The 9,973-nt window shown below is 55.1% G+C and overlaps 1 protein-coding gene across 1 annotated transcript; it reads left to right on the top strand.

Moving 5' to 3' along the window:
- Nucleotides 1-496: 496 nt before the first annotated feature.
- Nucleotides 497-7,609, top strand: KRT8 (keratin 8). The gene is made up of 9 exons (XM_060166176.1): nt 497-897; nt 3,267-3,475; nt 4,103-4,163; nt 4,655-4,750; nt 5,336-5,500; nt 5,775-5,900; nt 6,483-6,703; nt 6,842-6,900; nt 7,196-7,609. The coding sequence occupies exons 1-9, from the start codon at nt 553-555 to the stop codon at nt 7,381-7,383; spliced, it is 1,470 nt and encodes a 489-aa protein (XP_060022159.1). The 5' UTR covers nt 497-552; the 3' UTR covers nt 7,384-7,609.
- Nucleotides 7,610-9,973: the final 2,364 nt, after the last annotated feature.

The following is a 9,973-nucleotide window of genomic DNA, read 5'->3' on the forward strand; positions in this document are numbered from 1 at the left end:
CTCCAAACTGGGCAGACCTTCATAATCACTCCAAGTGGAGAGAAGAACACGAAGGACACGGGGTGGTGCCTCTGGGGCGTCAGCTGCTCAGAGGAGACCCAAATGCCACAGATCACTTTCCTGCTCTGCTCCTCAGTCTGTGCATTTATTTCCCACAGCAGGGAAGGAGATAAGACCTAGGATCCAGGGTTGCAGTGGCTGGGCCACCCCGCAAGGCTCTGTTAGGGAACAGGTAGAGGCTGGCAGCCCTTGCACGTCTCACATTCACGGAGTTACCCTTTCCTGGGCTCTGCGGTGGTGCAGGGGTGGGCTCCGGGCGGGTGCAGCTCTCTGCTGCCCCCACCTGAGTCCGGCCTGTAGGTGGCAGGTGTCAGGTTAGGCCCTGCCCCCTCAGGGCCTAGCCACTCAGCTACAAGGCCGATCCCCTCCTCCTGGGCTGGGCTCTTTCTTATAAGAGGCCATCCGGGGAGCTGCACCCCACCTAGGAGCAGCTTCGCAACTCCTCGAGTCTCTGTGTGCCTCAGCCTGCTCGCCTCCTCTCCAGCCTCCACCATGTCCATCAGGGTGACCCAGAAGTCCTACAAGGTGTCCACCTCCGGCCCCCGGTCCTTCAGCAGCCGCTCGTACACCAGTGGGCCGGGCACCCGCATCAGCTCCTCGGCCTTCTCCCGGGTGGGCAGCAGCGGCAGCTTCCGGGGCGGCCTGGGCAGCGGCATGAGTCTGGCTGCAGGTTACAGTGGGGCCCCGGGTCTGGGGGGCATCACAGCTGTCACGGTGAACCAGAGCCTGCTGAGCCCCCTCAAGCTGGAGGTGGACCCCGACATCCAGGCCGTGCGCACCCAGGAGAAGGAGCAGATCAAGACCCTGAACAACAAGTTCGCCTCCTTCATCGACAAGGTGAGGGCTCCCCCTGCGTGGCCCGCGGTGCCTGGGGCCGGACCAGGATCCCAGCCCTTTCTCTTGGTCACCCCACCCTCGGTGGGCACATCTCCAGCCCCTCCCTGGCGTCCTGCTGGGCCCCACCCACTCTGGCACCGCTCCCGCTTCCGACGGATGTCTCGGCGCCCTCCCCCGGCCCCATGCACTTTGGTTTGGGCTGGGGAAGGGATAGAGAGGGGGTCCGGGCGGCTTCGGACTCTAAATCTTGGGGCTCCCTCCCTCACTCGCCCATCTCACCCCAACTCGGGGTCTGATCGTCTGTAAAGCTGTCAGCTCTGGAAGAGTCCCAGCTGTTCAACTGGCGTGTGGGAGGGCAGTTCCTCCCTCAGGTTCACCCTTCTCCCTAGCACGGCCCCAAGGGCTTCTCAACAGTGCTCCCGTGCTTTAAATTTTTTTTTTTTTAAATAGGAGATTGATAGGATTCTGGGAGAAGGAAGCGGCTGTCTTGATTCAAACAGGCAAATACTGATCCAGGCCTTCGGCGTACCGGGGCCCAAGTGTTGGGGGCATCAAGATGAGTCATAACTTGGCCAGGGTCCCGGGAGCCGGCCATGTGGGCGGCGCCGGGCGGGGCCGAGGCCCGCGGTACTGGGGACCCGCTCCTCTGCCTGGGGGCGTGTATCGGTGTGGGGTGGACGCCAGCGCCTGGCTTCGGAAAAGCCCATCCAGGATTCAAAGTCTGCGGGCTTCCGACACCCCACCTGCGTTTCACGTCCTGTTAAACCCCACGATTTACGGCTTTAGATAAGGCGTCTGTCCGCTAACGCCCCTCTCCCCGCTCGGCCCTGGTCCCCTCTCACTCTTCCCTACTACCCCGGCTCCGCCCCAACGAACTGGCTCTGCTTTCCCATGGAAGGCGCCAGGCCGGGTTTTGCAGCCTCGGGGGTTTGCCTCCTCAGGGGCCCCAGGGCCCGCAGCGCGCTGGAGGCTCAGCCCCTCCCTGCTGACTAGCTCCTGGGAGGCATTTTGGGAGCGGAAGGAGGGAAATCCTGGGGCAGATTAGCGCCTTTAGGAATTGGAGTCCCCCGGGAAACCGGCGCTCCCCAGATTTTGGGAAGTGCGTGCTGGTTCCTTGGCTTTAAGCAACCTTCACTTTACTTCTTGACTGCGTTTTGCTAGCGCTGGGGTCCTCCCAATGAGTAGCTAAGCACAGGCCGAAGGTTCCCAGTGCTCTGCCCTTTCCTTGGATGGACTACCTTGCTAAATCTGATTTCCTCATCTACAAAATGGGCACGCTAATCCCTAAGTCAAAGAGGTTTTGCCTATTCAAGCATAAAATGTAAGAGCTTAGCAGTGTTTGGCCTACATTAAACAGTCTAATAAGGCTAAATGTTATTATCACTTAGTTTTTATAATTTTGGGGCAGAATGAGCTGGGGAAGAAAGAGATTTACAGAGAGAGATTTGCTGGATCTGGACCAGACCCTTAAAATAACCTTCTGAGTCCTCCCAATTTAAAAGAAGTCCAACTTTGGGTTGATTTAAAAAAAAAAAAAAAGAAAGAAAAAAAGTCCTTCCTCTTCTTGGAACCAGTTTATTATTCTTTCTTTTTAAAAATTTCCCTTCCAACGTGCCTTAATTTCATCCTAAAATCTGGATTCCTTGAGCCCCAAGGAACCTAGGACCTTTGTGTTTGGGACAGGAGGACAGGGTTGTGGATTCAGGGTAGGGTAGGGTAGGGTGGGGTTGGATGTTGAGCTCAAAGGAAGGGCTGTGGGGAGGAGGGTCTTCAGTTTGCAGACAGATTTACCTTGTTTCTTGCCTCTTCCCTGGCTAAAAGTGACTTCTGCACAGGGGTGGGGCTCTGGATAGGGCTCGCCTGAGTTCTTCTAAGCCATTGCAGGGCTGAGGAGACCCAGGCTCAGAGAGGGGAAGTAATTCAAGATCAGGTAGCAGTGTTTGGCTAAAACCTAGGTCTTCTGGCGAATGCTCTCCAGGCTGTAGGGCTAAAGTTTCCTTATAGTCAATGAGTCCCTCAAAGCCACTCCAAATAATAATCATGATGATAATACTGTTTGCTGTGAACAATCTACATTTTTTTCAATCATATATAAAGTGTTAATTAAAACTTGGCTACTTTTATTGACTGCAATATTACAATCGAAGTCAATAAGAACCATTTGTTTTGCAAATATAGCTTCAACATAACTGCTAGCTATCCTCTTACAACCATGTATCCCCTTCTTTCCCCCCAACTCAGCACTAATGGGGTTCCGGAGACCCCACTGCTTGGGGAGTTGGATGAGGGGAAAAGACAGTGCTTGCTTCATGCCAGACTTTGAGCCCTGGCCTGATGTGCGATGTGGACCTTTCTGCCTCATCGTGCAGGTGCGGCACCTGGAGCAGCAGAACAAGATTTTGGAGACCAAATGGAACCTCCTGCAGCAGCAGAAGACAGCCCGGAGCAACATAGACAACATGTTTGAGAGCTACATCAACAACCTCCGGCGGCAGCTGGAAACCCTGGCCCAGGAGAAGCTGAAGCTGGAAGTGGAGCTTGGCAACATGCAGGGGCTGGTGGAGGACTTCAAGACCAAGTGAGCCTCTGTCATCCCACCCTGCCTGGCCCCTTGGGACCAGAGGCCTAAGACACCAAGGCCCTCTGCTTGCTGGGCAGTGCAGTCTTATATAATTAGAGTGACCCCAGGACAAGGTTTTCTCAGGACAGTCTAGGTTTATGCCCATTGTTAATAGCACCTCCCTTGCCCCTTCAATCTCAGAGCTGTCCCAATTTGGACAACAAATTATCTGCTAATGTTTACACAGTAAACCTAAAATGGGAGACAAAAGTAGCCAACAGGCTCTCTTGTATACTAATAGCCCTAGACTCTATTTCTTCCTTACCCCTGATTTCCAGCACATTCCAGAAAGTTCTGTCTGAGGTTTCATGTCAGTGCCTGTTGCTAATCCTCCTCATAAGCCTAATCCAATGTGTATTCGTGGATCTGGAGAGAGATTTCCTGCTCCAGGCCCCCCACTGGCTGATGATAGCATGGAGTAAGGGTGGGGAAACAGTAGCTGGTTGGGGCAGAAGGACCAGACCAGCCATTTCATATCTTCTTGCATTCCCATTAACTGAATTTTCTAGCTATCCTTGTCCCCCTGGAAAGACCCACAGCAACCGCACCTTTGCCTCCATCCTCTGATTATATCTGTCTCACCAGGTATGAGGAAGAGATCCAAAAGCGCACAGACATGGAGAATGAATTTGTCATCATCAAGAAGGTGAGGGAGTACCCATTCCCCCACCAGACACTGGAGGCTGGCGCTTAGAGACTCAGGCTAGAGGCTTTCTGTTCCTAAATGTTTCTAAGTAATGGGACGACATTTGGGTGCCTCCTAGGTATCTAGCATAGAAGGACAGAGAGGTAGTTAGGTGTATTTGGACAGAACTCTGGACATCAGTGTTGGAACATGGTTAAGAAAACGGAGCAGTAGAATTTGAGGTCTGGCTATAGAAGGCTTCCTGGAGGAGAAGGAGGAGGGGCGGGGGAGGGGAGTGGGGGAGAGGGAAGGGTGTGTGTAGGAAGCAGAGGTAAAAGTGCTGGGGCTGGGGATGCAGGTGTGATGGGGCAGAGACTGGACTGGGTCAGGCCACACATAGTGAGGTGGGAAAGACAATTAGTTAGAAAGTTCCAAGTCCAGGCCGTTGGGTGCCCCTGGCTTGGCGTCAGGAGTGGGCACTCAGCTCAGGCTCCCCTCCCCCTGCCCCGCAGGATGTGGATGAAGCTTACATGAACAAGGTAGAGCTGGAGTCCCGCCTGGAAGGGCTGACTGACGAGATCAACTTCTACAGGCAACTGTATGAAGAGGTACGTTCTTGGGCGCTGGAGACTGAGGTTCCCCAGCCCCATCAGAGGCCCCTCCCAGCCCCCAGCGCACCAACAGACAAGGGCCCACCACTGAATAATTACAGCTGCCAATAGTAGCCCGGCATGGATGTTCTATATGTTCTGTCCCCCTGCATGAGGGAGGGTTTATTATCCCACTTCACAGATGAGAAAATGGGCTCAGAGAACTGAAATAGCCTGTCCAAGGTCACCATACACAGAGTGGTGACCCAGCTGCAGCTCAGGCCTGCTCTGTCCCCAGGGCCTTAGTTGGATTCTTTGGGCTGAATGAGAGCCCTCTGTGGGCGCCATACTGGTAGCTGAGAGCACGGAAGGGCTCTGCCCCTCTGGTTTCTCGCCCAAAGCCAGATTTCCTTTTATCCTGGCCTCATTTCATCTTTACTTCCCTCCAAGTTCCAGGTCTTTGACCCATTTTCCTTCTTTAGGAACTTTGCCTTCTCTCCAGCCCTAACTCCCACTGTCTTGTCCTTTATGGAAGGCCCTTCTGCAGAAGGGAACTCCTTGTATGCGGGCCCAGGGCCTCACCACCTCCCTTCCCCACCACAGGAGATCCGCGAGATGCAGTCGCAGATTTCTGACACCTCCGTGGTCCTGTCCATGGACAACAGCCGCTCCCTGGACCTGGATGGCATCATCGCCGAGGTCAAGGCCCAGTATGAGGAGATCGCCAACCGCAGCCGGGCCGAGGCTGAGACCATGTACCAGATCAAGGTGAAGAGCAGCGTCACTATAGGCTGGTGTTCCCCTTCTGGCAGGTTCTGTGCCCTAGTCCTTGAGGAGGGAGCAGGATTTCAAACTGGACTCTGCCTGCTGCGAGCTGGGCTGCCGAGTAGTGCTGGGGGACAGGAACGTCCCCGTGCCCAGAGGCGTAGAGGCGGGTAGGGGAGAGATGACCTGGGTTCTGGTGACTTGGCCGAGAGGGCATTCTCCCTCGGAGGGACCGGGGGGTCCCCTCTCAACCTCACTCCTTGTCTCACATCTGCAGTACAAGGAGCTGCAGACCTTGGCTGGGAAGCACGGGGATGACCTCCGTCGCACGAAGACGGAAATTTCCGAGATGAACCGGAACATCAACCAACTCCAGGCTGAGATCGAGGGCCTCAAAGGCCAGGTACGGGCTGGGCTGGGGGTGGGAGAGGGTCTTGGGACACCTCCGGGTGAGAGGAGATAATGCAGGAGGAGTGAGGGGTCTGGGGGTTGGGGAAGGAATCCTAGACCAGAGTCAGGAGTTGGAGGGGCAGCTGGAGTCCAGACTGCTCCTGGGAGGCTGAGGGGTGCTGAGGAGGCCCCTGTGTGAGGGGCCGGGCAGGTAGGTTGGGGGTCCAGGATGGGTCCCCCAAGCCTGCTTTATTGTATCTGTCTTATATATCAGGGTAAGATTGGGCTCTGATGCTTTAAGGAAGTTTAGAAAGCAGAGATCTAGTCCAGCTGGGGGTGGGGATAACACCGCACAGCGTCCCAGGTGAGAAGTTTGTGCGGGGAAGTGGCTGGAAGCTGCTCATGTTTCCCCGTTCCGCTTCCTGACTCTCACCCCCCTGTAGCATTTTCTTGGATTGAGCCAGGTGGAGTTGGTTAGTCCCGGTCGGGGAGAGGGGGTCCCTAAAGGAGGGGAAAGGGAGAGCGGGTGCAGGGGGAGGAGGGGAGGAGGCAAGCAGACTCTGCTCTAACTGCTTACCCGTCCCCTCCCCGCCAGAGGGCTTCCCTGGAGGCCGCCATTGCCGATGCGGAGCAGCGTGGGGAGCTGGCCGTCAAGGATGCTCAGGCCAAGCTGGCCGAGCTGGAGGCCGCGCTGAGAACCGCCAAGCAGGACATGGCGCGGCAGCTGCGCGAATACCAGGAGCTGATGAACGTCAAGCTGGCCCTGGACGTGGAGATCGCCACCTACCGCAAGCTGCTGGAGGGCGAGGAGAGCCGGTGGGTGTGGGCGTTCTCTGACCAGCCCTGGCGCCCCATCCCTGGGACCTGGGGTGGGGAGGGGTGGGACTTGAGTCCTGTTGTCCTGGGATAGGGCCAGGGGTTTGTCCTGACATCCCATGTGTCCTCTGGGTACAGGCTGGAATCTGGGATGCAGAACATGAGCATCCACACCAAGACCACCAGCGGGTACTCAGGTGAGTGTCCTGGTCCTGGGGGGGCAGGGCAGGAGGCAGCTCCTATACAGTTCCCTCCGGTATAGCTGAGGAAGCTGGGGCCCAGTTAAATGCCTTGTCCAAGGTCACGTAGCTGATAGCAAAGCTCTCTCCTGCCCTGCTCCTGGTTTTCCCCAACCATCTTGGAGAAGTGAACCAGGGGGGTTCCCTATCCCTGGGGACCACGTCCGGTCCGGAGTAGCAGGGAGAAGGGGGCGTGGCCCCTGATGTGCGCATGGGCTCCTGTGCTCACGTGGCTGCCTCTGTTCCTGACCAGGTGGGCTGACCTCACCCTATGGGAACCCTGGCTTCAACTACGGCCTGAGCTCCTACCAGTCCAGCTTGGGCTCTGGAGGGGGCTCTGGCTCCTTCAGCCGTACCAGTTCCAAGGCTGTGGTTGTGAAGAAGATTGAGACCCGTGATGGGAAGCTGGTGTCCGAGTCCTCTGACATCCTGCCTAAGTGAAAGGCTCCCGCGATCCCTCCCAGCCTCCCCAGCTCACTTGCTCCTGCAAGAAGGAGTTGTGCAGGGGAGTGTTGGAACCAAAGACCTGAGGCTCAGTCCTGTCCTTAGCCCACCCCTGGGGGAGTCAACTGCCTGGGGCTCCCTCTCTTACCCACGCCCCCCCAAAAGCCAATCCAAGTGTCTTTTTCAGAATAAAGCTTCAGCTGGCTCTGCCAGCACATTTTGCTGTGTGCAGCCCTTGTCTGTCAATGGGGTGGGAGACAGGTGGTCAGGAGGCCTTCCCTCTGGGATCAGAAGGCTGGGGTTGGGGGACACGTGGAGGAAAGTCTGACCTCCTCCAGGGAGACTTTGCTGAAAAACCTCGTTGATGCCTTGGTTTCAGATACCCCATTTCATTTGATCTGGGCAACAAACCCTGTTGGGGCACAGAGCAGGTTTTAGATTGGAGTATCAGGAGATTTCCTTTCCCGTAGACCTCACAGGAGGTCGGCCTCAAGACCAGGTCCAGAGAGACCAAGCAATTGGCCTAATTAAAAAGTGGCTGACTGGGATTCGAACCCAGGACCGTCCAGTTCTCCATCCTGTCCTCCTCCTCAGCCAGGCACGTGGCATTTCCTCGGTGGCCAGAGGTGTTTTTGTACATCTTCATTCCTTAGCAGCTGGGGACAAGGAATCCTGGTTTTCCCGTCCCTTCAGAGGCCCAGAGTCCATTCTCAGCAGCTGGGTGTGTCACACCCACAATTTCTAAAAGCCAAGATAGTATAGGATTTGGCATTGACAGATGGCCCCTTCCGTACTTCACTCACAGTCACGCCCACCCCCATGGTACCTCACCACCCCTTTCCACCCATTTACCTGCAGTGTTTGTACCATATACAGCTGAGTGTGTAAAGGGTGTGTGCGTTCTGTGTTTGCAGGTGGAGGGCGTGCTGTGTGTATTTGGGTGTGGATGGGTCCTGTGAAGTGTGTAAAGGGCTTTTGCTTGTCTTGTTGGGGCAGGAGCGGGGCTGGGTGGAGCAGTGGCTCCACTGCCACCACCCGTGGACTACCCGGCAGACACGCTGGCCCCTTAGTGCTGAACTAAGTGTGGAACATGCCCTCACTTAGAATGGCTGAGATGGGGGCATTTTCAGACTTTCCCAAACACTAAAGGAGAATGAACAAACCCATGCAGAGGGTCCAGTCATTGGGACAGCCTGGCGCAGGAAGCTCAGGTTCTGGTCCTGCTGTGAGGTCTCCCAGGGCTCCTTTCCCTGGGGTCTAGGCTTCCCAGGCCCTGAGCTCCCACCCAAGGGCCCATCTCACTACCTCCCCTAGCTGCCCACCTCAATGGAGCTGCTTCCAGACCGAGCCCAGGCATTCTACCTCCTCCGCCCCCTCCACCCAGTCCTGGGACCAGGGCCAGGGTTCTGGACTCTGTCACGATAAAGGACTTCACTCTTCCACGATAAAACTTCACAGTACCGTTATCTAGAGCAGTGACTAACTACTGTAGCAGCAGCTCTCAGTACGAAATTCATTTTTATCACAACCTGCAAATGTTTATATCTATATAACTGAAAGGAAAATTTCATATAACCATACCAACCTTCTGCCCTCTGCTCATGTGTGACTGGCCATCTTACCAGGTCCCCGGAGCCCAGAGAGTGGTGTTAGAGCCCAGAGCAGGCGCAGTACCCAGTGAGAGAGATCTCTTGCCCACTGAGGACCCAAGTCAGCATTTTCAACTGTGGCCCACCCGATCCTCCTGGAAGCCAGCCACCTGTCTTACCGGGCCCTGCCCCCTGGCGGTGGGCACATGGTTGGGGAGGGGGCGGGCAGGCAGCCAAAGGCCCCACCAATGTTCTCCTGGAGTTTCCACACCCCCGACCTGACCTGCTGCTCGCTTAGGGAAGGGCAGGAAAGCTCCAGGGAGAATTCCCTTTCCCTCTCACCCGCCTCCTTCCTTTCTTGGTTATTGTGTATCTACTGTGTCATCAAGGACACTCAGCCTTTAGGAGACACCATCTCATCTACCTTTCAGTATTTAATGATGTAATGGAGCTGGACCTCCAATTCTCATTTAGAGGAGACACCGAGGAAGGATGAACGCTAACATTTCTTTAATGCCTATTTGGTGGTAGATCTGTGCTTCAGCACGTTTCAACCTTCCAAGGATCCTGTGAGGCAGGTATTAAAATCTCTCTTCTTTCAGGAGCTGTTTTTCCAGCTCCAACCCTGTGGTTTTGGTAGGTGCGACCCTCACAGCACCTCTTCTCTGGGGCCACAAGGGTGGAGGGAGCCAGGCTTGGCCAGTCACAGCCCCCTTTGTTATTTTTTTGCTCAGGTATAATACTAAATGTAATAGAATGCAGAAAGTACTCGATGGATTTCTACTTACAATCACACTGTAATATAGAACACTTCCTGTGTCATAGAAGAGTCCCTTGGGCCCCTTGCCAGGGTGCTTTTTTTTTTTTTAATTGAAGTATAGTTGACTTACAATGTTGTGTTAATTTCTGGTGTACAGCAGAGTGATTCCTCTCTCTCTCTCTCTCTTCTTTTCTAGATTCTTTTTCATTCTAGGTTATTACAAGATATTAAATCCAGT

Source organism: Lagenorhynchus albirostris, chromosome 11, assembly GCF_949774975.1.
Source record: "Lagenorhynchus albirostris chromosome 11, mLagAlb1.1, whole genome shotgun sequence".
NCBI lineage: Eukaryota > Metazoa > Chordata > Mammalia > Artiodactyla > Delphinidae > Lagenorhynchus > Lagenorhynchus albirostris.

Bases quoted from the DNA above. Each gene is read 5' to 3' on its own strand.
- KRT8 (XM_060166176.1), top strand. From the start codon at position 553: ATGTCCATCAGGGTGACCCAGAAGTCCTACAAGGTGTCCACCTCCGGC. The intron at 5,901-6,482 runs GTACGGGCTGGG...CCTCCCCGCCAG, and splicing joins TCGAGGGCCTCAAAGGCCAG to AGGGCTTCCCTGGAGGCCGC. The intron at 6,901-7,195 runs GTGAGTGTCCTG...GTTCCTGACCAG, and splicing joins GACCACCAGCGGGTACTCAG to GTGGGCTGACCTCACCCTAT.